This window comes from Puma concolor, chromosome D3 (assembly GCF_028749965.1).
Source record: "Puma concolor isolate L17-30 chromosome D3, mPumCon1.1.hap2, whole genome shotgun sequence".
Lineage (NCBI taxonomy): Eukaryota > Metazoa > Chordata > Mammalia > Carnivora > Felidae > Puma > Puma concolor.
The window spans coordinates 41,506,951-41,534,593 of NC_141678.1; the positions used below are offsets into that span (position 1 = coordinate 41,506,951).

At 36.0% G+C, this 27,643-nt stretch overlaps 1 protein-coding gene across 1 annotated transcript in view; it reads right to left on the reverse strand.

Moving 5' to 3' along the window:
- Positions 1 to 27,643, reverse strand: part of NDC80 (NDC80 kinetochore complex component) — a 62,783-nt gene that overhangs the window by 21,205 nt on the left and 13,935 nt on the right. Inside the window, exons 7-13 of the mRNA XM_025931259.2 lie at positions 25,241 to 25,330; positions 22,356 to 22,449; positions 21,030 to 21,136; positions 20,147 to 20,291; positions 17,094 to 17,299; positions 11,506 to 11,658; positions 8,873 to 8,962 (exon numbers count right to left, since the gene is read on the reverse strand). Coding sequence (XP_025787044.1) covers positions 8,873 to 8,962; positions 11,506 to 11,658; positions 17,094 to 17,299; positions 20,147 to 20,291; positions 21,030 to 21,136; positions 22,356 to 22,449; positions 25,241 to 25,330 — 885 coding nt within the window. The remainder of the gene's footprint in view (positions 1 to 8,872; positions 8,963 to 11,505; positions 11,659 to 17,093; positions 17,300 to 20,146; positions 20,292 to 21,029; positions 21,137 to 22,355; positions 22,450 to 25,240; positions 25,331 to 27,643) is intronic.

Genomic DNA, 27,643 nt, shown 5'->3' on the forward strand with positions numbered 1-27,643 from the left:
CAACTCTTGGTTTTGGCTTAGGTCATGATCTCAAGGTTCATGAGATTGAGTCCTGCTGTGAGAACGGAGCCTGAGTGGGATTCTCTCTGTCTGTCCCTCCCTGCTTGTATGCTCTCCCTCTCTCAAAATAAATAAACTTAAAAAAGAAAAAAAAAAAAAGAATAGACAAGTTCCTTCATAACTATGTTTTTGTTTCTCCAGATCTAATTGCAGTTTCAACCTTCCCCAGGGATGTAATCTTAACAGGTCAAGTCTGGAATTTGTTAGCACCAATGAGGTAATAATCTGCCTAATAAGACCATTTTGTTCCTCAAGGGGAGGTGACTTTGCCTGAAATAATCCTCTTTTTTGGTTTATGACTTCCTTGTCCTGCCTTTAAAAACTTTCCTTTCTATAGTCCTTTGAAGCTCTTTTCTGTTTGTTAAATGGGATGCTGCCTGATTCATGAACTGTTGAACAAAGCCAATTAGATCTTTAAATTTACTCACTTCTTTACAAAACTAGAAATGCAGCCCTAGAGACAATACAAAATTCATCTATTTTTATTTTAAACAATCCCCAAACCTCCTCTATTTATCTTAAATGACTTGTAACTTGTATTCTTTCCTGGTGCCTTTGAGATGTACATGTTAAAGTACAACTTCAGGAAGGTAGTTTTTATCAAGAAAAAAATGAAAAACACAAGTTATAAGGTCTCTGTTTACATGTTTATGTGTGTCTATTATATGTGTGTTATAGATGTGTGGTATTTTCTGCCTCTGGACGGTCTTACTAAAATTAGTCTGTAAAAAAGCTCTATTTAACTGGACTTAAATAAGTGCTTAAAGTATTCATAAAAATTGTTAAAATATAATAGAAACTAACCCAAATGCTTTCTTTCTTTCTTTCTTTCTTTCTTTCTTTCTTTCTTTCTTTCTTTCTTTCTTTCTTTCTTTCTTTCTTTCTTTCTTTCTTTCTTTCTTTTAAAGTTTTTTATTTTGATAGAGCAGAGGAGGGGCAAAGAGAGAGGGAGAGAGAGAATCCCAGGCAGGCTCCGCACTGTCAGCACAGAGCCTGATGCAGGGCTGGAACTCACTAACTGTGAGATTGTAACCTGAGCAAAACCCAAGAGTCAGATGCTTAACCGACTGGGCCACCCAGGCACCCCTAACCCAAATGCTTTCTGAATGCATATCACCTAAGTGCTTAAGTTAGCTTAACTTTGTTGATTTAATTAAAATAAACCTTCCTTAAGAGTTATCAACATTGAATAAAATACTTACATACAAATCTTATTCCACCTGGGCTTCTCAATCAAATGAGTTAATGTTATCTGTTACAAAATTTGTCAGCAAGAAAAATTTGCTTGGGCTGATGGGTGACTTTGTTTAATAAACTTTTGGAGGGTAAACTAAACATAGTAAAGGGGCACCTGGGTGGCTCAGTCAGTTAAGCAACTGACTCTTGATCTCAATCAGGTCATAATCATTTGGTTTGTGAGTTAGAGCCTCAGCACAGAGCCTGCTTGGCATTCTGCATCTCTCTCTCTCTCTCCAAATAAATAAATAAACTTTAAAAATGTTAAAAAATAAACACAGTAAAGAACAAGTATATTAAATGGATGTAAATTAGATAAAAAGTTTTTAGGTGAATTTTTAAATAGTTTTCCCAAATCTTTTTTTTTAACCTGGAACTTTAAAGTTTTGCTAGGTTAAGTTAAACGATGAGTTGCGTTAAATTCATTCACTATTCATATTATTTCCAAATAAGATAAAATACTGAAACATTAATTACTGAATATCGGTTTATCCACTTTTTACTTCCTTTTACAGAGGAACTATAAAGCTATGTGGGTCTACTAGTAAACATGTGTTATGCTGCTCTGACAAATCTTCTGTGAGAAAGCACATGTTTCTTAAAGTCATAAAAAAGTATTTATTAGTCTGCTAATTCATATAATGGTAATGGAAAAGACAATTTATAATTTCTTAACTTAGATTTCACTAGCAATTAAGTTTCCGAGGGTTAAAAATTCTACTATGTGTAACTGAAATTGCTAGAAATAATAAGGGAAACACATTCTATGTGTGGTCAGGGTTGGCTGATTAGAATGAATTTAGGGGCTGTTGTGTGGCTCAGTCGGTAAAGTGTCCAAATCTTGATTTTGGCTCAGCTCATGATCGGTTTGCGAGTCTGAGCCCCGGATCAGGGACTTGGGATTCTCTTCCCCCCCTCTCTGCCCCTCCCCTGTTCTCTCTCTCTCTCTCAAATAAACATTTAAAAAAAAAAAGAATAAATTTAATTAAGTAAGAGAGTTTTAATATAAAAAATAAGCTAGTACAAACTTAGAATGTGGTTTTCTTTCTGTTAATAGAGCAAAGTTTTCTTAGATTACTGGTCCACTCTTATTTAGAAATTTAAGCAAACTTTTTTCTTAACTTTTAAAGTAATCTGCCTAGAAAGCAAAGATTTTGTTTTCTTAAAATAATTTCCTGTGTTGTTTTTATCAGGTCTTTGATTACTTAAGAAAGCTGAGCATTCTCTACTAGAAGAGCTAAGTTTTACTTATAACTATTTTACTTTCTGTATTTGTCTGTGAAGTCTTTGTCACCATAGTTAAATGGATAACTAAGTATTATTTAACAGTGACCTATGATCTTATTTGACAAAGTATCTTAAAACCTCTTGATATTCCTACAAACTTCTCCAAAGCAAACTAACTTTTCAACCTCAAACTAACTTTGAGATTTTCTGGAGGGCTTCTAGAACCTCCCAAAAGACTTGTTATCTCTCCAGAAAAAGAAGAGATGCTAAACTAATTAGGCTTATTTGATATGTTAAATTATGCAGGAAGTATTGTCAAGTAAGAAGACTAAGCTTTCTTTCTATTGTATTTATGTAAATATATGTTTTCTAGAAATTGTACTAAATTCCCAAAGTCTAATATATCTTGGTATAGTGTTATCAGTCATAATTTCACTTATTATCTTAAAATATTCCATGTTACTGAAATAACCAACTTTCCTTGTCAATTCCATTACAGTGAACTTTAATCAGATTTCAACAATGGACATTTTTACAAGTCTTTTGCCATTCACAGACTGTTATTGTTTTACCCCGATACTCTGCAATAGTTTCCTGCAAAAATACTTCATCTTCAAGGAGATGTAAGGAAAGGGCTTTTGACAAGTAAAGATTTCTGATAACTTTATGATCATAAAACTGAACTGGGTAAGAATTTCCAAAACTAACAGTAAACTGTATTCAAGTATAATAAGAATTAGTAACATGGAACTGAATGAATTGAGGAGGATGATAACTTTTTATGATTTGTTGTTTGAAATGCTGTCTAATGTTTTGCTTTTCCAGATTTAAGGACACCTTTGTCTTAAGATATGTAGGATTTACAACAATTTGGTTATGTGTGTGTGTGTGTGTGTGTATCTATATATATGTTTAAAGTTTATGTATCTGGGTGGGGAGAGGCAGAGAGAGAGAGGGAGAGAGAATCCCAAGTAGGCTCTGCGCTTGTCAGCACAGAGCCCAATGCAGGGCTCCATCCCACAAACCATGAGATCATGACTTGAGCCAAGATCAAGAGTCAGAGGTTTAACCAAGACTGAGCCACCCCGACACTCCTAAAGTATATCTTTATAAGCAATGATGAAACATTTACTTTTTCTACCTGGTCCAGATTTTGGAAACTCTTTTGAGTATTCTTTTCATGATAATACAGTTAGTTATTTGTAGAAGTTCATTAACAATCTGTCTCCTTGTAATAAGACACACACTTGGAAATATTGGGTATATTATCAAGGCTTTGATTGGATTTTCATATTTGAGAGAGGTTTGCATAGACTCATATATGACTGGACACTCTTAAGGAACTAAGGTTGACTTTAAGGGAGTCAATAAAGCCCCTTGCAAAAATCAATCTGGTATACCTTGCTTACAAGTTTCCAGCAAAGTAATTTTAAAAAGAGCTTATATGGTCAATCACTTTTCTTGCTATTCTTATGTAATTAATCAGGCCAAGTCTAATGCATATAAATTAGTTTTATTGTGGTTATCTTGGGTAAAATGGGGGTAATTGTAGAGAGAAAAATTATGTTTGAACCTGTGTAGATATTAAATTCTAATCCTGTTGTCTCTGAGGTTCTGTTACATACCTATAGATTGGACTAGGTCCTGGATTCTTCTAATTTCTTCAAATATCTGGCTATAACTGTCCAAATTAATGTTTCCATTTTTCTCCCCCGACTTCTGATTTGGAACATTAAGAACCAAGACTGCCTTGAATCTCCTTGAAAGGGACTATTACTACTTCCTTACTACCCAGATGGCAGCAAGATTTCAGGGACTTGAACCCTAAATACATATCTCACAGCTGAAGAAGGCTCTGCCTGACATCTAGTCCTGTGCAAATGATGGAGACTTCCCAATCAAATTGACCAAGAAGAGAAATAGCTGACAGCAAGGTAGACGGCTTCTTCTCAAGAAACTGGATCAAGACTTCATACTTTAACTAAACATGACATCTTCTATTCTCTTCCTTTACTTTGGCACTGTTCTGGAAAGATAAAGCCATCATCTGTATCTCCCAGACCATTGCTAACTGGGTATTTGGAACAACTTTTTATTTCAGGCTAGGACAAAACCTAACTGACCCTTGGTATGTATAGGTAAATGCAGCAATCCTTGTGATTTAATCCATTAACAGGACTTCCTTAATGGGAATGATTTGTGCCCCAACAGGGTTTTTCTTTGTCTGTGGTGGTTATCATCCCCCCTGGGACTATGAAGGCCTAAATGGCTAACATATAATTGGATAATGCCTCTTAGGTTATTTAACTGTGCCTCTAACTGCCCATACTGAGATACCTCACTGGTCAACTCCCTAAATTTAAACTGTCAAGTCAGAGGGATTTCGTAGGAGGCATTCATGACTCAAAATTAGCTTCCTTTGACTCTGGCCAAAGTTGTTCTTGGTAACAGGACAGCCCTTGATTATCTTTTAACTGACCAGGGAGATGTTTGTGCTATGGCCAACACTACCTGTTGCACCTGGACTAACATTTCTGGGGAAACTGAAACTCAGTTATATAAGATCACTGAGTAAGCCACTTGGTTTAAAAAGATGACTCCTTTAGTGGGGTCTTTCTTTGACTTACTTGATTTTGATTGGTTTGGGTCTTGGGGACCATGGTTGGAAAGTACAGTCCAAACATTGGACTTATTTGTTATAATCATAAAAATCTCCTACTATGTTGTATTCTCTCAAAAACTTTAAGTGTATGTTTGCAGCCTTGAACTATCAAGCAAATGATCTCCCTAGGACTAGAACATCAGAAAAGTGAAAAGAATGACAGACTTAAGGAATATGAACCTAGAACTGAGACCTGTGACTGTCACAGAGATTAAGCACAAATGTCATGACTTAGGTCATGGATATCACACAAAGGAACAACAAAAGCTGCAAGTGGTGCTGATGCCTTAAATTGTGATCGTATCTCTCAATCAAGGTGATAGCGTGATCAAAAGGGGAAAACTAAAGGAAACTACCAGTTCAAAATGGAGTTACTTGTGCTGGGCCCATGTCACCAAACCAGAGCTTAATATTCAACCTAACTGCAATTTCAACCTTCCCCAGGAATATAATCTTAACAGGTCAGTCTGGAGTTTCTGGTTAGCACCACTGAGGTAATCCACCTCATAAGACCCTTTTGTCTTTCAAAGGGAGGTGAAATCTTGCCTGAAATGATCCTTTTGTGTGTATGTGTGTGACTTCCTTGTCCTGTATTAAAAATTGTTTTCCTGGGGCGCCTGGGTGGCGCAGTCGGTTAGGCGTCCGACTTCAGCCAGGTCACGATCTCGCGATCCGTGAGTTCGAGCCCCACGTCGGGCTCTGGGCTGATGGCTCAGAGCCTGGAGCCTGTTTCCGATTCTGTGTTTCCCTCTCTCTCTGCCCCTCCCCCGTTCATGCTCTGTCTCTCTCTGTCCCAAAAATAAATAAACGTTGAAAAAAAAAATTAAAAAAAAAAAATTGTTTTCCTTTCTGTAGTCCTTTAGAGTTTCTAATTGTTAAATGGAATACTGCCCAATTCATGAATTGCTGAGTAAAGTCAATTAGATCTTCAAATTTACCCAGTTGAAATTTTAGCATTTGTTTAATTATTTTAATTCATTAATTTACGTTTAGCCATTACTATGTCAAATAGCTATTTTATCTTATGCTATCTTAATTTGGTTAAATTGTCAAATTTAAGAAATAGTTTAATCTTCAGTCTCTGAAGCATATGATATTACTAATCATTTTTTTCCCCTAGTTTTGATATAATGTATATATACCACTGTATAGGTGTAAGGTATATATGATATAAGGGGGGGGGGAAGGGAGGAGGGAGGAGGGAGGGGGAGGGGGGGAGAGAGAGAGAGAGAGAAAACTAACACTACAATAAGTAGTTGAGTTAAAATCAGGACTTTCTTGAAAGTCTTCCCTACTTTGGCTTTTGGCTTTTATAGCATTTTCTCTTCCAGTGATCTCCAACTATTTTGTCCACTTCTAAGAGTTTTCCCCATAATTTCCCCATAATCTCCTTCCTTGAATTGCTTAAGTGGTGCTATTTCTCAAGATTTAATCCTCTGCCACTTTCCTCTACATATCCTAAGAAATATCACTCACATCTGGCTTCAAAGTATCATGTATATGGTAAAGACCCTGAAATGTATATTTTTAGACTTGATCTCTCCCCTATGTTCTGAATCTATTGTTTCAGCTTCCTTTTGGAGGTCTATGTTCTGTAAACAGTAAGCGCAACATCTCTAGTACTCTCCTGGTCACATGCACTCATTTTTTTCTCTGCAGGGTTACCCGCACCGGGAAAATGGAAGTCACTGTCAGTGCTTCTTTCTCTCTTAGCTTTAAAAGTCCATCAAAAATGCTTGGGTTCTACCTCAACATTTCCTAAACCTGTCCACTTCCTTCTATTTGTACTTTGGTTTAACCTCTTAACAATTTTAGTTGCTTCCCCACAAGTCATTTTTTTCTATGTCGAAAGGGGTTTTGCAAAAATGCAAATCTGATTAGCATAACCGCAGGTCAGTCTTTTCCTCCAAATGGTAGTTTATATTTCATATAAACTTGTTATATTTACCTTTGGAATATTAATATTGGGCCTAGCCTATAGTATGCATCTTATAATCCCCATTTTGTTCACCCCCCTAAATTTCCTGCTTATAGCCCTTAAAAAGTTTCAAGTCTGGGGTGCCTAGGTGGCTCAGTCAGTTGAGCGTCCAACTCTTGGTTCAGCTTGGGTCATGATCTTGTGGTTTGTGGGTTCGAGTCCTGTGCTGGGCTCTGTGCTGACAGCCTGCTTGGAATGCTCTGTCTTTGCACCTCCCCTGTTCTATCTCTCTCTCTCAAAATAAATAAACATTAAAAAAAGTTTTAAAAAGTTTCAATTCAGTTTGAAAATCTATAGGTTTAGTGCCCATTCCAACAGAAGAGAGAAATCAAACTGAAGGAAGCTAAGGGAAGACTTCATCTTGAATAACAGTCACATCTGTGGAGTACCTGTTAAAGCAGTCCCAATTCCTTCTTTCCAATGTGTGATGTTACAGAAACCCCAAATTATAATAACAGTAGTATCATGAAACTGCCCACTTATCTAATGTTACAAAGTTTACTATTTTTTTGATTGGAAATTCTTTCTAATACAAAGTAAATCTTGATACAATTTGTTAACATGTAAAAAACGTGGGTTACTTGCATAATTAATCGTTTAATGCATAGGTTTTATTTCCAGATGAGAAAAAAAATTTCTATTCCAGGTAAAGATAGGATTTTGTATCTTGAAATGCCACAACAGTTCTTGAAGATATGAATTAACTGGGGTTTTCCTTCAATTATTTGGTGTCACATAAACAATACCTTCTGTTTGCAGTTGAGAAGTAGCTTCTTAACTTTTCTTAATCAAGTATAACAATATTTAAAGATTATCAAATCAATAGTACTGTTCTCTCTGAGAGATATTGGTCATATCATGTTTCAAGTATCTTAGAAGCAGGAACTTTCTGAAACTTACTTTTGGAAATAGACTTTTATAGGCATTTGAGTTCCCCTGAATTTCATGGTGCGGAGTGAAAAATTTGATAAATAAAAATCTCTTAATTTATCAGAGCTACTTAGCCTCTAGCCCCAAATGATATATATCTACTTTTAAGGGAGCCATGTCAAATTCCTTTAAGCACAAAAAGGGATATTAAGGGGTGCCCGTCCGGCTTAGTTGGAAGAGCATGCAACTCTTGATCTTGGGGTTGTGAGTTTGAGTTCTACACTAGGTATGAGATTACTTAAATAAAAATAAAACTTAAAAAAAAAAAAGGATATTAAATTATTTCAAGTTGAAGGAGGAAATTCTCCATTTAAAGTCAAGGGAAATTTATTCAGTTTTGTATCACTTCATCAATGATATGTAAAGCCTAGAATGTTTAAGTTATTTAAAAAATTACTTCAAATGTTTCCAAGTCAAGGGTATACCCAACTCTCATTTTCCATAATATCTTATTAAAAGTTCATTCCTTAACAATTAAAAATTACAAATCACATTTAAGTGTTAAATATCTTACTCTTGCTTTTATTTTTTTTACTTAAAACAATTTTTTTTAACATTTATTTTTGAGACAGAGAGAGAGAATGAGCAGGGGAGGAACAGAGAGAGGAAGACGCAGAATCCGAAGCAGGCTCCAGGCTCTGAGCTGTCAGTACAGAACCCAACGTGGGGCTCGAACCCACAGACCGCGAGATCATGTCCTGAGCCGAAGTCATTGCTTAACCGACTGAGCCACACAGGCTCCCCTTACTTTTGCTTTTAATAACTGTTTTGTTACTTACTTGTTCTAAAGTATCCTCTAAGCTCATTTTTTTATTTAGAGCTTTATTAATTTCTTCTTCAGTTTGGTTCAACAGTTCCTTAAGTGGCACCTACAAAAGACATAGTATTAGGAGATCCATACGATATATGAAATTACAAAATTTCTCATGAGGCATCTACACATTGCAATAGAAGGAGCCAATTTTGGAGGAAAAAAAAGTGAAGCTATGATATTTTTAAACTAAATTAATACATCAGAAATAAGACAATAAAACTAATTTTCAATGTAATTTTTCTAACTGTAGAATGCAACTTGCTTTTGCTTCTCAATACCTGGAAAATTTTAGATTTGCTTTATCCATTCTGGAGATTCACTGCTATTATTTAAACATTTTATAAGTATACTTATTTTAATGCAGTATCTTTCTTGAAAACAATTTGTATTTTTCTCTTAATCCTTTTCAACTGCTTAGTTTCACAATTATCTGCTTGTATTTCTTCTTTTTGCTATTCATTGGAACTCCACTATAATAGAAAAGACTTCAAACACAGCAAATATCCACCAGCAGGGCATGACTGAATAAGTTACACATGGAGGAGTCTGAGGCTGCAAAAAGAACTGGGAAGATCTTGAAATACAACTGCGGAGAGATAACCAGGGGAGGTTGTTCCGTGAAAAAAAGCAAGATGGGTGTCCAGAATAAGCAGATGTTTACCAGTTTATTTAAGTAATGATAAAAGTCGGGAACAGACAGATGGGAGAGATGCAGAGCGTAAGGTACTTGGAAAGGGATGCAGAGCTTCCATGCCCTCTGGGTGTGCCACTCTCCCTACTTCTCCACATGTTCACCAGTCTTGAAGCTCATAATCTGCTTGCATTCCTTATGTTTGTCCTCTATTCTAATAGTTTCCCATCACTATTTTTTAATTGAGGTCAAACTCACTTTAAAATGGTTAAACTGAAATCATTAAGTTAAAATGAATTTAATATAAAACTACTTCTTTTAAAGTGTATAGTTTAGTGGCATTTAGTACAATGATGTGTAACCACACCACCTCTTGTTCCAAATCATCTTCATCACCAAAAGAAAATTTTGTGTTACTATGTTTTTAGTAGGTCTTTTGAAGTTATTAATTGCGGAGTTTTAATTTTGGCTGCTCTTTTTCTTTGAAAGATGCAATGCCTTTTTAATCTAAGAACTTTTCTCCAAATATTATTTGTGATGGTTGGGTTGCACCTTCTGAATGCTATTTCTATTTCTATTGTTCTATTATTATGTAAAACTATGTCCAAAGATCACAGAAAAACTTTCCCCTTTTCCAAGAATATGCATTCTTTTTGTATTGGGTAATCCTTCCTATACTGATTTGATGCAGGTTTTATTTTCTTGCACTAGTGTCTGTCTACCTGCCTACCCAGCTATTGCTTGAGAAACAATTCAGTAAAAGATTAAATGTTTACTGGGTGGATTTTTTTCTATTGAAAATAAGTCTGACTTTATTTCATCACAGTCTGTTCACCAAATAAACTGTGATCATTGGGAAAGTAGGAACTGTATCTTTCTGGGTGTTTCATCTCTAGCACCTAGCTGGTATGGAACTTAATATGTACTCAATAAATAATGTATTGAATGAATGATTCTCAAGGGAAAAATGCATAGCTTTATACTCTGATATTCTTTATTCAAAAACTAAGTATTTTGAAAGTTGACATTTCTGTGGGGGCTACTAAAATACTAATATCTGTGAATAACTAAGAAGTTGCAATAGAACGATTTAAAAATTTTCTTCTCCAAATTACATCCTTGGACATATTTAAAAATTAGGTGCACACTTTTCATTATTGACTACTGGTGTTACTTAATGTCCTGTTATATTTCATGCCTTCATGTGTGTCCTTGTACCTGAAACTCTTTCCCACAGACCATCCCAATAAATACCTCATCTTTTAAGACTTCATTCCAGGTTCACCATTTCTGTAGAAACTTTTCTTTCTCTTTAATTCTGGCAAGAATTGACCAATACCATATCTTGTAAACATTTCTAATAAAGTACATATATAGCAATTATTTACTTATATCTGTCTCTATTGGGACAAGTAGCAATTTAAGATTAAGAGTCAGGTAATTTTTCTCTTTATAATCCTGGTGTGTATTTTATTTATTTTTTTTTTTTTCAACGTTTATTTATTTTTGGGACAGAGAGAGACAGAGCATGAACGGGGGAGGGGCAGAGAGAGAGGGAGACACAGAATCGGAAACAGGCTCCAGGCTCTGAGCCATCAGCCCAGAGCCCGACGCGGGGCTCGAACTCACGGACCGCGAGATCGTGACCTGGCTGAAGTCGGACGCTTAACCGACTGCGCCACCCAGGCGCCCCATCCTGGTGTGTATTTTAAATGTAATCAAAGTTTCTATTGGATAGTTGAGTTGATAAAGTAGGTAGAGAGGAAGAAAAGGCTTTGTAATTCAAAAAGTATAATAGATTTCTAATTATCAAAAAGATGGAAGATAAAAGGTTTTAGTGTTTTATTTCCATGCTCTGACCTCAGTCATGAACAGGCTGATGTTTAAACTCTTAGTTATAAATAAATAAACATCAATCATATCATTTAAAAATCTTTTGAAGATTAATTAATCTCATGATTACTTACATATACTTGAGCTCTGTATTTGACAAGGCAGTTGGCACCAGCTTCAGGATTAAACTTAATTTCAAAGTCATAACCTTTGGAATTTTCAGCACCCTTAGGAATAAGTTTTAATTTTCTGGCCAACTTGTGATACTCAGATAATTGTGTTTCAATCTGTAAGAACACCAAAATAAATGTTAAAGTAAACCAAATAGCCCTATTCCATATGGTTTTCAACTGGCATCTGCAATTTTACACAAAAATTATACGTATTTTTTTTTTAGTTTTGTAATTTGGTATATAAGAATGAAAGATATTATTCACAATCTGTAGGGTAATTTAAAAACTATAATTAGTAAGCAATATCCCACTGTTCTTTCTTATCTGTTCTTATCTTACTGTTCTTCCTAATGTTCTTCTCATTTCCAAATAGCTCGGAACAAGAATCCATATCTAGGTATAAATTAAAATTTACTTTTTAAAGTGCCAGGCAGAGAAATCATGAAAACAACACAAACTTTAGATTTATCTTTCAAAAAAAATTTTTTTTACATTTGTTTATTTATTTTTGAGAGACAGAGACAGAGCACAAGCGGGGGATGGTCAGAGACAGAAGGAGACACAGAATCCGAAGCAGGCTCCAGGCTCTGAGCTGTCAGCACAGAGCCTGACGTGGGGCTTGAACTCACAAACCATGAGATCATGACCTGAGCCAAAGTCGGATGCTCAACTGACTAAGCCACCCAGGCACCCCTGGATTTATCAATTTAAAAAGTAAAACATTTCTTCTTTTTTTAAATTTATTTTTGAGAGACAGAGAGAGGGCACGAGCCGGGGAGGGGTGGAGAGAGAGGGAAAAACAGGATGCGAAGCAGGCTCCAGGCTCTGAGCTGTCAGCACAGAGCCTGATGTGGGGCTTGAACCCATGAACCATGAGATGGCCTGAGCCAAAGTCGGATGCTTAACCAACTGACTGAGCCACCCAGGAGCCCCTAAAAAATAAAACATTTCATTTATCTAAAATAAGTGAAATGTAATCATTTAAGTCTCAAATGTTATTTTAACAGAAATATTTTATTTTTAAAAAAATGTTTATTTGAAAGAGAGAGAGAGAGAGAATGAGAGGGGTAGGGGCAAAGAGAGAGGGAGAGAGAGAATCCCAAGCAGGCTCATACCCCTTAACAAAAATATTTTAGTAAAACAATTCCATATTACCTGGTCTCTATCCCTTCCTTCAGGGCTCTGTTCAAATTACATTATCAGAAATTACATTGCTCAAATGTAGCCCCCCAAATTTCTTAATCCTCTTACTTTATTTTTATTCACAGCACTTATTTTTATTTTTTAATATTTGTTTATCATTTTTGACAGAGAGAGAGACAGAGACAGGGCATGAGTGGGGCAAGGGCAGAGACAGACACACAGAATCTGAAGCAGGCTCCAGGCTCTGAGCTGTCAGCACAGAGCTCGATGTGGGACTTGAACTCATGGACTGTGAGATCATGACCTCAGCCAAAGTCAGATGCTTAACTGACTGAGCCACCCAGGAGCCCCTATTCATGGCACTTATTACTACTTGACATGTTTATTCACTTTCATTGCAAGCTCAATGAAAGCAGCTGCATCCCCTCAGGACCTAGAAGAGTACTTGGCATTTAGTAGATATATATTACATTTAAGATTTCTTACTAATGAATCAGGAAATAATTTCAACTACTCCAATTTGTAATACGGTAGCTCTCTAGGGAGTACTAAGATATGTAGCTCTATTTGTGTTTATACTAAATGGTTTTAGAGGTAGTTGCTTCTGTTCTTCACTAACATTTTATTTATCTAAATGAAAACAGCTTTCACAAGCCCATGCACTTCATCACGTCTTATTGCAGGGAGAGTAAATGTGTGGCACATTTATTCTTTCTACAGCCAATTAAGACAGTGAAAACTGATCACACCTTTTCCTCATGAGCAGATGCAGGCTCAGTGTCTATCTCAACATAGATCCAGAAGGCTACTACCAGCCAGAGGTGGCATGCGGAATAAAAATAAGTTCAGAAAAAAGATGATGGATAAATGTTTACATTGAGCTGTTACATTCTGCTATCATTCTTTAATCTCTCTCTCTCTTAGTACCCTAAGGTTTTCTGGTCTATGGCCTACTCTGGCCTTCATTAGATCACTGCTTACCTATTTCCTAAATAATATTCTTCTTTAAAAAAAAAAAATTCTTCTTTTATCCTGATCTTCCAAATAAACAGTATTTATACAGCTAATTTTAGCTAGCTAAACTTAAGAGTTCACCTGGTCCAGAGATTCATAAACTCCCCTTTCCCACATAGTGCTTGAGAGAAAAAATATATTTGTTAATGTATGTTGAAGGAACTCATTTCAGATTCACTGATGTAGTTCAACAACACCTCACTTTATTAATAAGGAAACTGAGGCTATGAGAGGTTAGATAACAGGTTGAGGTCACACAGGTATGCAATGGCAAATCCAGGGTTAAAATATAGGTTTACCAAATTCTAGGTTCAAAGACTTCTGGGATCACCACTATAGTCTACTTCTTATAAATGTCTATGTTTCTCCTTGATACACAGGACAGAGATTCTGTAGAGGATAAGGAGGATGAGAGAGTACAGATAGGCAAGGCAAAGCAAAAATATGGTGAAATAGGGCTAAAAAAGGAGACAATGTTTACTGCTCATGCTGAACTGTCCATTCCACATTAAAAATTACATATGTAGGTGTGTAAAATACAGATTTTTAAAAATGTAAAATAGTTAAAACCTGACAAAGAAACTATTGTATTATGCCTATAATGATAACATACTTTATAAGGTGACCAGGAGTAAAAACCAGTATTGTCTTATTGGGCAAAAACAGCTGCTTTCTTTGAACTACATTTTTTTATTTCAACAATAGTGGTAAATATATGTAAGAAATAATGTACTAAGGAAAGTGTTTGAAGTAGTAGAAGAGAAAACCTCATTACTTTTGGAACAAAACAGAGATTAAATTTTTCTCAGTGAAATATAAATTTTAGTACTATACCTACTGTATAGATAAACAAATATTAGGGTAGACAACTTCAAACCAAAATTTAATTTTGAAACTCTGTAGTCTGGTTTTTTTCCATTAAAAAAAAAAAGAGAGAGAGAGAGAGAGAGGGGCGCCTGGGTGGCTAGGTCAGTTAAGTGTCTGACTCTTAATTCTGGCTCAGGTCATGATCTCGAGGTTCATGAGTTTGAGCTCTGTGTTGGGCTCTGTGCTGACAGTGCAGAGCCTGCTTAGGATTCTCTCTCTCCCTCTCTCCGTGCTCCTCCCTGGCTCGTGCTTTCTCTCTCCCAAAATAAATAAACTTAGAGAGAGAGAGAGAGAGAGAGAGAGAGAGCGAGCCCTTAGAAAGACATGTTTTACTACCTTTTCTTAAAAAAGAGTCTTACCTTACATTTTTTTTCCTTAGGAATGTAATAGTGTATATTGCGAAAAAGATCACTTTGAAATTATTTGATAGGAAAACATTTGGTCCCTAGACAACTTGTTAATTTATTGTTTTAGAATACATTGGTGTCATGTCCATAAATTATGCTGAACCATTAAGAAAAAGTTCACGTCTATTGAGAGCTACATTAAAAAGTAAGAGAGGGGCACCTGGGTGGCTCAGTCAGTTAAGCATCCGACTTCAGCTCAGGTCATGATCTCGGAGTCCATGGGTTCAAGCCCCACATTGGGCTCTGTGCTGATAGTTCAGAGCCTGGAGCCTGTTTCAGATTCTGGGTCTCCCTCTCTCTCTGCCCCTCCCCTGCTCACATTCTATCTCTCTTACTCTCAATAATAAAAAAACATTAAAAAAAAGTAAGAAAAATAGTGCATAGCTCTAAGCAAGGCAGAAGTATGGAACATTTATAAGGGAGTGCCAACAAAAATAAGGACAGACTTTAATTATCTAGAAATTCATATGGTCAATGAGCCCACTTTTTCAACAATGTTGGCTAAAAGGATAATGTACCACCTACAAAATTGAAATAAAGTCAAATAATTTGGTTGTGGTAAAGTTCGAGAGTGACTGCCGTTACTGAATCTGACAGAAATGTTTAAATCCTGTTATTGCATTTGACACTGTTAATTCCTTCCTGACTCTTCCTTTCTCAGCTTCTATCTTCTTGACCTCTCTGGCTAGTCCTCAGTCTCTTTTAGGCTTCTCTTAAGGGACCTTCGTCCTTCAAGATGCTGGTGCTCCCTTCCTCCTATGTATTTTTCCTTGGTGAATTCATCTACCCTTATGCCTTCAATCATAATACATACTGAGTTTTACTTAATCTACATTGCAAACCTACATTATTTTATCCTGCGGTTCAGATACATAATAGATTAGTAGATATTTTCACTTGCACACCCCATGGACACAACAGGTCAGCATACCATTTCCATTCCTGACTGGCAACTTCTATTTCAGAGTGAGTTTTACTATTGCTTGTCCCATTGCTCAAGGCAGACACTGTGAATGTATCCCTTTTCTTTCATCAAGTCTTATTTACTCTACCTAAGTAGTCAGAATCCACCTACTTCTTTGAATTTCCACTAATACACTCTAAATTCAGCTCATAACTTCTCACCACATTGCTGCCAAAGATCCTTATCTGTTTTGCTCCCTTCCAATCCATTTTTCACATGACCCAAAACAAGATCTTTCTGAAATATAGTTATCTGTTTAAAAATCTTAAGGGCTTTTTGGAACTTCTAGGATACAGTCCATACTTTTAAATAAGAAAAGAATCTTTATCATCTAGTCTATACTTTTTCTCTTAAGTCTTTATCTGTTGCTATGTGTCCCTATCCCTTGCTATTAACCTGCAGCCATATGAAAAGATTCTGATGCCAGAGGGCATAATGCTGTTTGCTGACTCCCCTAAACTTGCCAAGATAACTCTTCCTTATACTTCCCAATTCAGTTCAGTTGTTATCTCCAGCAGAGAGCCCAACATAGGCTTGAACTCATGAACTGTGAGATCATGACCTGAGTTGAAGTCAGATACTTAACTGAATGAGCCACTCAGGCACCCTCAAGGAAGCCTTTCTAAAAATCACCTCATACATTTCCCCATACCACACACACTACATCTGGGTTAGGTATACTATATGCTTCCTCAGTACCCCATGCAAACGGGGTCTGATCTCATGGTAGAAAAATATTGACTAGATTGGAAGTTACTCAAGGGGAGAGTGGAGTCTGGCTTCTTCTAAGCCCAGCTTCTTCTAAGTGGCACACAACAGGTGTTAAATAAATGTTTGAATAGTAAATAAGTAAAGGAAGAATGGACTCACATTGAATGAAAGGCACAAGGTTTATGAAAATTATTTTCACGGCTTTAGAGACTTTTTTATTTCTTGGTTCACTGCTAAAAAACATAGTTAACTTAAATCTGACTGAAAGAAATTGGGGTGTTACTGATTTGACATAAAAGGATGAGTGGATTTTAGTAAAATGTCAATGCAAAAAGTTTTACCTTTTTAGCCAATCTATTCTACCCACTCAGTTTTTCTTAACAGGGATAGGTCTTTACAAACTGTCAGCTCTGAGTTGCCACTCTGAAAATGGTATGACATACCGCCTCTTTGCCTCTGGCATATTTTAGCTCTTCATTCCACAATTGCTGTTGCTCAGCCTCCAGGTCTTTGGTTAATTTATTAATAGTCTGCTGCAGTTCATTCCTTTCATGATTTATTCTCTCAATGTCTGCAACTGAGTACTTCTGGTTATCAACAATATTCTGTAGGCGAGTATTCTCCTGTTTCATTGTCTCATATTCTAGTTCTGCATTGAAAAAAATTTGTTAAGTTCTTTCAATTCATACAAAGAAATTGATGCCATTATTTAATAGAGTTGATTAAGATTTCTAAATTTCCAAGTTATGTATATATATATTTTCTCTTCTTTTTTGGGGGGGGATAATTCTATTTTATCTCACTTTGTTAATAACATTCCTGAAAGATGGTACAATTAAAGTTTTATGTTAGGAACATATTTCCCTATTGGCTTGCTATGATTTTCAGAAAGTGCTATATGAAAAAAATATGGCCCCACACATAATGATTAGGATTGAGAATTACTACACTTAAGAGGGATAGTCTGGGGGCGCCTGGGTGGCTCAGTCGGTTGAGCGTCCGACTTCGGCTCAGGTCACAATCTCGCGGTATTGTGAGTTCGAGCCCCATGTTGGGCTCTGTGCTGACTGCTCAGAGCCTGGAGCCTGTTTCAGATTCTGTGTCTCCCTCTCTCTCTGCCCATCCCCCGTTCATGCTCTGTCTCTCTCTGTCTCAAAAAATAAATAAATGTTAAAAAAAATAAAAAAATAAAAAAATAAAAAAAGAGGGATAGTCTGCTGGTATTCAAATGCTTTTAATACTCCAGTATGATTCTCTTCAGTAAGTCAGAAAACCCACAAGTTTTTCACAAACAAACAAACAAAAAATTTGTATTTAAATACATTTTGTTTCACTGACATTTTCAGTAGTTTTATCAGATATTAAGTAACTATAATGGTTAAGTTCTTGCTTTGTCTATTTACCAAAATTTGTAACAAAAAATGACTATATTGTACTAAGACAAAATGGTACTTACAAACAGGAAATGATCATTTAAAGAGAAAGAAGTTTTCAAACTTAAAATATTTGGGGTTATACAGAATAGTGTTTTCTAACCTTTTGTTATTCATAGCTTATAAAGAATATGATAGTACTTTTAAGCAGTCTGGGATAGGTGGACGAGGAAGTTCATGACCAAAGGGGCCATGAGAATCACCCCAAAGGCTGACAGGATCAAGATCTTGGCTTTGTTATAACTCAGTTTTAGCACTATACTTGGAAAGCTCCAATCTGAGCTCAAAATAAATTAATAGTTGGTTTAAGTAAAATTTTTTATATTTATCACAGGAATCTGCACAAAAAATCCACAATGTACATTATCCATACAGTTTAAATAGGTCTCTTTCATTCTTGGCCACAAATGACTTTAAATAATCAATAAAGTTAAAATACTCAGAATAAAAACATTTTAGATTAAGTTATCAAATTATCTCAAACTAAGTCAATCTGGAATGGTAAATGATTGCTAAAGTATCTCTTTCACCTCTTCAGCTTGTAATTATTGGAAAAAAATTCTCACAAGTAGAAAGTATGAAAATTGTCTTAATTAAATACCAATGAGGAAGACAGAGTATTAATATTATAAATTATTGATTTAATTACAAATATTGCTGTAATAAAAAATTAGTCTATGGCTTCTTGTCATCACGGAGAACAAACATTAGGGACCAAGTGTAAATTATTTAGAGTTGGTTTAGAGTAAATCTAATATATGTAATTAGAGTTTGGAAAAAAATAAACTGATTAAACAAATACCCCAGACAAATATTATCCTTGACTTGACAGATGGTCAATATTCCATAGACTAAGAAATAAATCAAATATCCTAAGGACTATCTACACAAATCCTATGTGGGAAAGACACAGCCTGTAAAATCCTACAAGAATAAAACTGAAGCAGGCAAACACCTGGAAAAAATAGCACAGTAGGTCCACAGAGTTATTCATTTGGTAAAGTGCCATCCAATGGCTCTGCCTTTTATGGATACCTTTCTTTGCTCTCCTTCTGGCACTACAGAACTATCAATTAATTCATGTGTCACAGTATTATTAGAGTTTTATGACTGATACGTGCTTATGAAAACAAAGTTAGGAACACACAAGGATATAAACAAACGTTCTTTAGTTGGGCTCTTCCTTACAGAGAATTATAGTAGTTCCATCTTTTCATCTTACTTTCCAATCAGCTTAAGCTGCCAAGTAGCTTAGGAGGTAGTGATGGATCATAAGATAATTGTAGTAGACTGAAGCCAGCAAAGATTAAAGAATCTGGTTTACTAATTACAAGGTGGAATAGAATAAATATTTATATCAGGTAGTATATGTTCTTAAGTTAGGTCCCTCTTTGCTTCAAAAAAATCAGACACCTGAAAACACGTTAGAAGGTACAGTAGGTTGACTAATTAATGGCCACCCAAAGTTACGTAGTCCAAATCCCTGGAATTTATAAACATTTCCTTATTTGGAAAAGGGGCTTTGCAGGTATAATTACATTAAGTATTTTGAGATGAGATTACCCTGGATTATCTAGTGGGTCCTAAATGCCATCACAAATGTCCTTAAAAGATAGAGGCTGAGAGAAATTAACATAAAGAGGAGAGACAGATACACAGAAGAGGCAATGTGAGGATGAAGAAGAGACTGGAGTGACATGGCCAAAAGTTCAGGAATGCCAAGAACAACAGAAGCTGGAAGAGATGAGGAATGAATTCTCCCCTAGAGTCCTTGGAGGAAGCTTAGCCATGCTAAATTTTGGACTTCTAGCCTTTAGAACAGTGAGCCAAAAAATTTCTATTGTTCTAGTCCACCAAATTTGTGTTTTTTTTTTTTTTTTTATAGCAGCCTCAGAAAACTAATATATGTAGAAGGCACTGAAAACTTGGTAGCCTGCTATAGCCACTCACCATTAAAGGAAAAAAGATATGGATGACAAAGCTCTCTCTGCATGTGATAAACCCCAGGAAAGTCCACATTCCAGTCTGAATGTCTTCTTTTAGCATTCATTGGTTGTACTTACCTACTCTAGAAATTTCTTCATCAAGACCATTCAATTTCTGGTCAAGAATGGCTGAATGAGACTCCAAATTGCTCATGTATGCCTGATATTTTTGAACATCTGCTTGTAAGGAAGTTTTCAGTTTTCTCAATGACTCTAGACGATTCTTTAAAAGAAAAGAACATATTCTTATTGATAACCATTCCATACTTACTTAAAAGTGACACAATATTATTTAAATTCATCTTAGAGAAAAGTATATTACATTTTCCTTTCACTTTTAGAGGAAGTCAAAAGAACTAAAAGGAAACTTTGGCATTACTACCTAATTAAGATGTAGTTTTCAGGAAGTCAGTTTGGGATACAAAAAGTCAAGGGCCAGGATGAAGGAGCAAAAACATTTAAAATCTGATATTTTACAGAACACTCTAGATAGTTCAATAGTATAATACACAAAATAAAATTAGATATCTGGATATTATCACTTAGCTTTTAGAAAACCCTAAGAATATAATATATTATATAAACCCACTTAACACCATTCCCTTTTCATTAACTACATAACTCAGGGCTTCTTGTAAATAGTGTTCCCTAGAGGTGTGTAACATGGGGACCTTGTTCAAAAGATCTTTTTGGTCTTATGTAAGTAGGTTAGACTCTTTCATCATATTGTGAACACCATTAGCACAAGACTGATCAATCACAAGGGAAAACAAAGCTCTAGAGACACCAAACATGTTTTCATGGGGAGTTCTGTCCAATGTAAAAAAATTAACTTTTAAGAAGCTTATTTTGCTATTTATTTATATCTTAGGGAAAGAAATAGCTGGCGTTCTCTAAGGAAATCCAAAAATCCAAAAGAGCTAAGTATATGAGCCTACTGATAATAAGCATGTTTACTAACCGGTTCTTTTTCTCTTTCTTGTTCCAATCTTGCAATCTGTTCATTCAATGCTTTGTTTTTTGCTGCTAATGATTCCAGCTTGGAAGCATCTACATTAAATAAATCCTCTGGAGAGAAAACCCCAAAACTTAGTGAGATCTCAATTCTGTCTAGAAACATTTTCCCCCAGGTTTTCACCACTGGTTTCTCCCTCACTTCCTTCTAGACTGGTCAAAATACTACCAGTGAAGGATATACTACCCTCTAAAATAGCAAACCTTTCCCTTTACTACACTGTCTATTCCCTTACCTTGCTTTATTTTTCTTCATAGTACTTGCCACCCTTTGGTTTACAGTTATTTGATTATCATCTCTGTTAGAGGTAGCCTCATAGAGCAGGGATTTTCTATCTCTTATTCATGACTGTATTCTCAGTGCCTAAATGGTGGCTTGACCAATGTAGGCATATAATAAATTACTGTTTGAATAAATGAATACTATTAATTGGCTTAACTAATTATAAAAAAAAAAACACCAAAAACTTCACTAGATGCTTTTTATATTAGATCACTGTGAATTTTCCTCTTTTAAAATGAAACATCGTTTACCTTGGTCCCTTTCTTATGTTGGACAAGTTGAAGTTGTCCTGTTACTTCAGCAAGATACATCCCATGGCAACATAAGGGAAATGCTTTCAACTTTTCTGCCAGTAGTGGCAAGGTGATATTCTCCTGTTTGGATTGATTCCATTGGATTCCACTGATTCCATTAAATTTATCTATTTTACCCACAGTTCTACTATTTTATATACAAGACTATGTCAATAAAAGGAAAGAAATGTAAAAGAATACCTCTGGAACATTTTAGAGTTAGCTAGTATATACTGAATGTCACTAGATTATCACTGAGTGGAAAAATAAAGAATTTTTTTCTTTGGAAATATAATGGCCCATTAATTTTAATTACTCAAACAGTAAAGCAAGAATATTATAGGGATATCACAGGAATAACATTTGGTGATTATCTTCTGTGTTCCTGGTAGTGTGTTTGATACTTTATGTACACAGCTACCTAATCTTGCAAAACTTTGTTAGAGAGGTTAATTAATTTGTTAAGGTCACATAGGCAGGAAGGGGTTTTGCCTCAGGTCTGACTCTAACATCAGCATTCTTTCAGCTTAACTAACTTTTCTCCATCAAAGAAACAATGAAGACAAAAATCAGTAGGCATCCAAACAAATTTAGAATAGCTCATCTAAACACTGGGTGTGGTTAAATAAGCTATAGCTCCATGAATAGAGTTTAATACATGACTAAAAGCACGCACACTAGGAATGAGAACACTTACTCAGCTTTGACTGCAACTCTGTGTTCATCTCTTCAAAGCTGTCGGCACCAGTCATGAAACTCTCATAGCATTTTATGGTGTAGTCCAAAAACAACTGATTGGGTTAAGCAGATTTTAGAAAAAGCCATTATTCTCTATTTAGTGTGTTCCATTTTTCTAAGTGGGAATTTAAATTTGAATTAAAAAATAAAGGTCAAGACTACTAAGTAGTTATATGAACTCCTATAAATGAGACACAAACCTAGGATATATAATTATGTTACACAGACTTGCTTAGTCTGCTGTTTCTAATGTGAATGAGAATGAAAAGAACACTTAAATTTGGATAATGGTGATTTTTAGTAAAGAAACCACACCTTCAGAATTTTGAGGTCAAATAAGGAAGCTTATTAATAAACGTAATTCAGGGGTGCCTGGGTGACTCAGTTGGATAAGCCTCCGAGTTCGGCTCAGGTCATGATCTCATGGTTTGTGGGTTAGAGGTCCATGTAAGGTTCTGTGCTGACAGCTCAGAGCCTGGAATGGAGTCTGCTTTGGATTCTGTGCCTCCCTCTCTCTCTGCCCCTCCCCCCCTTCTTGCTCTGTCTCTCTCTCTCAAAAAAAAAAAAAAAATAAATAAACATTAAAAAAAAATAAACAAATTCAACATAAAATGCACATTTACCTTTAGGGATAGATCATCCCTATGAATGAACCTTATGAAAAAGGTAAATGAATTGATGATCACCTAGGTACAATCAAACTGACAATGTCTAGCTGTGAAAATCAGAATGAAGGCTATAAATACATTGTTACTTCAGTCTCAAAAGTGGCATGGTTAGTAGAGATCTAAACAGTAGAGTACTAGAATCCTTAATATTTATCCAAAAGAAAGTAACACTACAGTTTGTAGTTATGTGGTGCTTTGGTCACTTTGAAGATGCATACTTTGTTAGGAGGTGAGGATGGCTGATCAGAATTTTCCAAAGCCTAGATGAAAGAAATATCCCTCAAGACAAACCAATTCCCTTTGTGCGGATTCTCTAATTAAGCAACCTTCATATTATTTGGTTGATATGGAAAGGATACCCTGAATAGCATTCTTCTAACTGGAAAGGTATACCACTAATGATAAATTAATACATTTTCATTCTCTTTCAGATCAGTCTCTTATGAATTTGGTGACAATGAATCAGTTTCTTTAAGTTTGGTCAATTTTGATTTTGCAGATTAAAAAAACAAATTGAATTTCTGCAGTCAAATGCTCTGCCAGTAACAAACTGAGTTTCTGGATCTACAAAGCTGAGGCAAAGAATCTGGTGAAACTGGATATTTTGATAACCCTCTTTAATTAAAAAATAGCACTTTATAATTTCCAAAGTGCTGCTTTGTATATTTTCATCTGAAATAATAGCTAAAAGAGTGAAAATACCTTTTACTGGTTTAACCTTTAGGATAAATATAAAAAAATTAATATTTAATAAATGCTGTAATTATATTTGGCTTGAAAACTGAGGTACAACTAAATCTAGTCCAGTACACATATTGCAACATGGGAGGAAAATTCTCTCAAGTAGGATCAAAGGCTTTCTAACTATTTCACCAGCAGGGGTCATTGCTGAAGCAGTAAAAGGTAGGGTTACTCTCTGTTTAAAAAAACCCCAAAACAAAAAAACTCAGATACCTCTTTGAACTATCTCCCAGGTAGAAATAAAAGATGAAACTGAAGTTCTTGCCACTTTCAAGTCAGATGCTCAAAGAGCGTAGGTTAGAATTAGAAACAGAAAATAGTTTTTCTTCTTAGGGACCTGCATGGTGATCTTTTACATGTACTAGGGCACATTAATGTTTAATTTCAATATTATAAACTATTCCTTGGAGTTGGTATTTGCTCCATTTACACACGTAAATTTGCTCATTTTAGAAAACAGGGTGGGGTTAGTTACATAGTTTCAGTTCCAATAAAGTATGGTTTGGGAACCAATTTTGACCACCTGTTTACTTTTATCTCAACCCCTTTTTGAAGTGATAACTCAGATCTAAGTGGCAATATGCTTAACTAAAAAGGCCAAAACAAAACAAAAAACCTACAATGTAATATTTTAAGACTCAAAGATTATGCTTTGTATTGGCAAAGAATTATATTAGACTTATGTTATCAGTATTGATATCTTCATTCTAAAACATAAAGAAATATTACATCTATACATAAAATAATGTTATGATTTACTTCTAATTTCATTGCATTTTTAACTTAGTTAACATTTCAATTTCCTTTTTTTTTTTTTTAATATTTATTTTTGAGAGAGAGAGAGAGAAAGAGAGTGAGTGTGCACTCGAGCATGAGCCGGGAAGAGGCAAAGAGAGGGAGACAGAGGATCCGAAGCAGGCTCAGTGCTGAAGCCCCGATGCAGTGCTTGAACTCACGAACCATGAGATCATGACCTGAGCCGAAGTCTGATGCTTTACTAACTCGGCCACCCAAGAGCCCCAACATTTGAAATTTCTATGCCTACTTAGTTTTAAGAAATTACAATGTGATTCCAAGAGTAAATCTATTAATATTTGTTTGCTTATTATTTATTTATTTATAAATGTTTGTTTATTTTTGAGAGAGAGAGAGCACATAAGAAACTGAGGGGCAGAGAGAGGGAGAAGGAGACAGGATCCAAAGTGGGTTCTGTGGAGATCCAATGTGGGGCTCAAACTCATGAACCATGAGATCATAACCTAAGCCTAAGTTGAATGCTTAACCGCCTGAGCCACCCAGGCACCCCTCTATTAACATAAAAAAAAAAAATCAGTTTTAGAAGTTTTTCAGGAAGCAAAAAGACAACTTATACAAAAGACTAATTTCAATAGTGACACAGTTAATGATACCAAGATAACTCTCATGTTTGTGGTACCTTATTATGCATAATTCCATCTTCAGTTTCTTCTCCCCAAGGCTGTCCATCATCAAATAATGGTGAGCTTTCTTTCATGGCGGTATGTAACTGATAAGTACACAAGCAACATATTTAAGTTGATAAAGGTTAGGAGAAAAACACATAGTTTTCATGTTTTGACAAATTTGTTTTAGTGTCATTTTTAGAAGGATTTAAATTACTGCATGAATGAAAGTCTCTTGAGACGTTATTTTATTGAGGCTTAAAATATCCTTTTGATATTTCAGTAACTAAATCCACTAGGATTAAAAAAGGATGGATTCCATATTTAGTTCTATAAAATATGCTGATCTTTATGCTGCTATTAATCCATTGAAAGCATATACATACATTTTAATGCAACTCTGAGAATCTAAAAAAAACTTGCCACAGGTGAACCAGAAAGATTATGAATTCAAGTTTGGTGCTTACATATCAACAACAGACTCCTTTGGTATGTATAAATATGAACTTCAGATTGATTATAATAGAAAATCTTTAGAAACACAATTGTTTAAGCTTGAAAATGAAAAATAGAGAATACATTATAGCAAAATATTCAGATATTTATAATTGATAAGCTAAAAAGAAAATGGCTAAAAGTTTTTAAGGCAAAGAAATTCCATTTTGGAACACGTGTTTTTATATTTTTTGTTTTCTGAGAGAGAGAGAAAGAGAGAGCAAACGAGTGGGAAATGGCAAAGGGAGAGAGAGAATCTTAAGCAGGCTCCACGCCCAGTGCACAGCCAATTGTGGGGCTGGATACCACGACCCTGAGATTATTACCTGAGCTAAAATAGAGTCAGATGCTTAACCAACTGAGACATCCAGGTTCCCCTATAAGTTGTTTTAAAAATATAACCTTCCAAACATGAAAAATACTCTAGAAAACATAAGTGAATTTGCTATAAAATATAAATATATAAATGTGTATCTAGTATAATGCACACTAAGCTTCTAAGAAAAGGACTATGCATTAGGAATGTAAAAGAATGTGGTTTCTGCTAAAAATGTTTCATTAACTTTTCTTATCCTAGGACTTACACACCAGATTCCTGAGCGAGAATATTGTTCTTAGCCCAGAGCTGCTTGCCGTATCTACACCTTTCCTATTCCAAAGGCAGTCATAAGACTTTTTTTGTATATCTAAGGTGGATGTAGGTGAGCTCTATCAACTCATCCTTTACTTCTTCCTTTGACAAGGTCTCAAGTGACAATCAGATTTAACTAAATCTGAAAGACATGTATAGCAGAGCCCAAGATTAAGAACAGAATCTTCTACCTTGTCATTGGGGTAGATAAAGAAAGTGCTGTCATGTCAAAAGTCCACGTGAATATTGTTGATACTCTGCAAAGTTCAAAAAGACCCTTATACAGGGACAAATGACTCTGCCCAGGCAGGGGAGTTAATCACTGCTCGGTTGTAGCTCCTAGCCCCATCTGACCAGAAAGCCTAGCTGGGACACCTGAAAAGCTGTTTGGCTCACAAACACTTAGAATTAAGAGCCTGGAAGGCAGAACTGATCATCCACAGAGAAAGCTGGTGACCTCATTTGGACAGAAAACTTGGGGCATGGGTTGGCTTAAGTGAAGACCACAAAGAGCCTTTGGGGTCTGTTCTTCCGCTCTGCTCAGGCAGGGGAACTTATTCACGACCCCACCCGTTGCTAGTGTAGCTTCTGGCCCTGGCCAACCTGAAAGCCCAGCTGGAGCACCTAGATAATAACTGCCTAGCTCAGGAGCATGTGAAGCGAGCTTGGCTGGGGCTTTGTTCATTTGCAGAGCCAAGCCAGCAAACCTTGTCTGGCCAAAGGTTTGCCTGATTAGCTACCCAAGAAGAATCCTGCTGGTCTTGGGGTCTGTTCTGCCTCCTTCTTCTACTCTGGTAGGGAATCTAATCCACAGCCCTGCCCACTGATGACTACAGCCTCCAACCCTCCTAACGAGAGCTCATGGAAATCTCAGTAGCCCACAAAGCCAAATACAGCCTCTGGTCCCACCTAACCAGAAAACCTAACCAGAGCACCTAGGAGTATATTTAGCTCACCCTGTAACTCTGATTACAGTGGCACTGGAGTAGAGAATCTGACTGGTTGCCCTACCATCTGCAGGGCTGGGATGGTGGCCTGTTAGGCCAGGGAACTTAGAGCATAGTCCTGCCTAGTTTGATCCCCAAACAAGAGTCTTTCCAATCCTGGGGCATGTATATGCCCCCCTCCCCCCCTTCCTAGGCATGGAATCTAAGTTGCTGTCTTGTCCAGTGCTCTTTACACTCTTCAGCCCACCTGACCAGGGAACCTAATAAGAGGATATGTGAGGCTGTGTGGTCCATCCTACAGCCCTACTGACAGTGACACTTAAAGAGAGAGCATAGCTCATGGC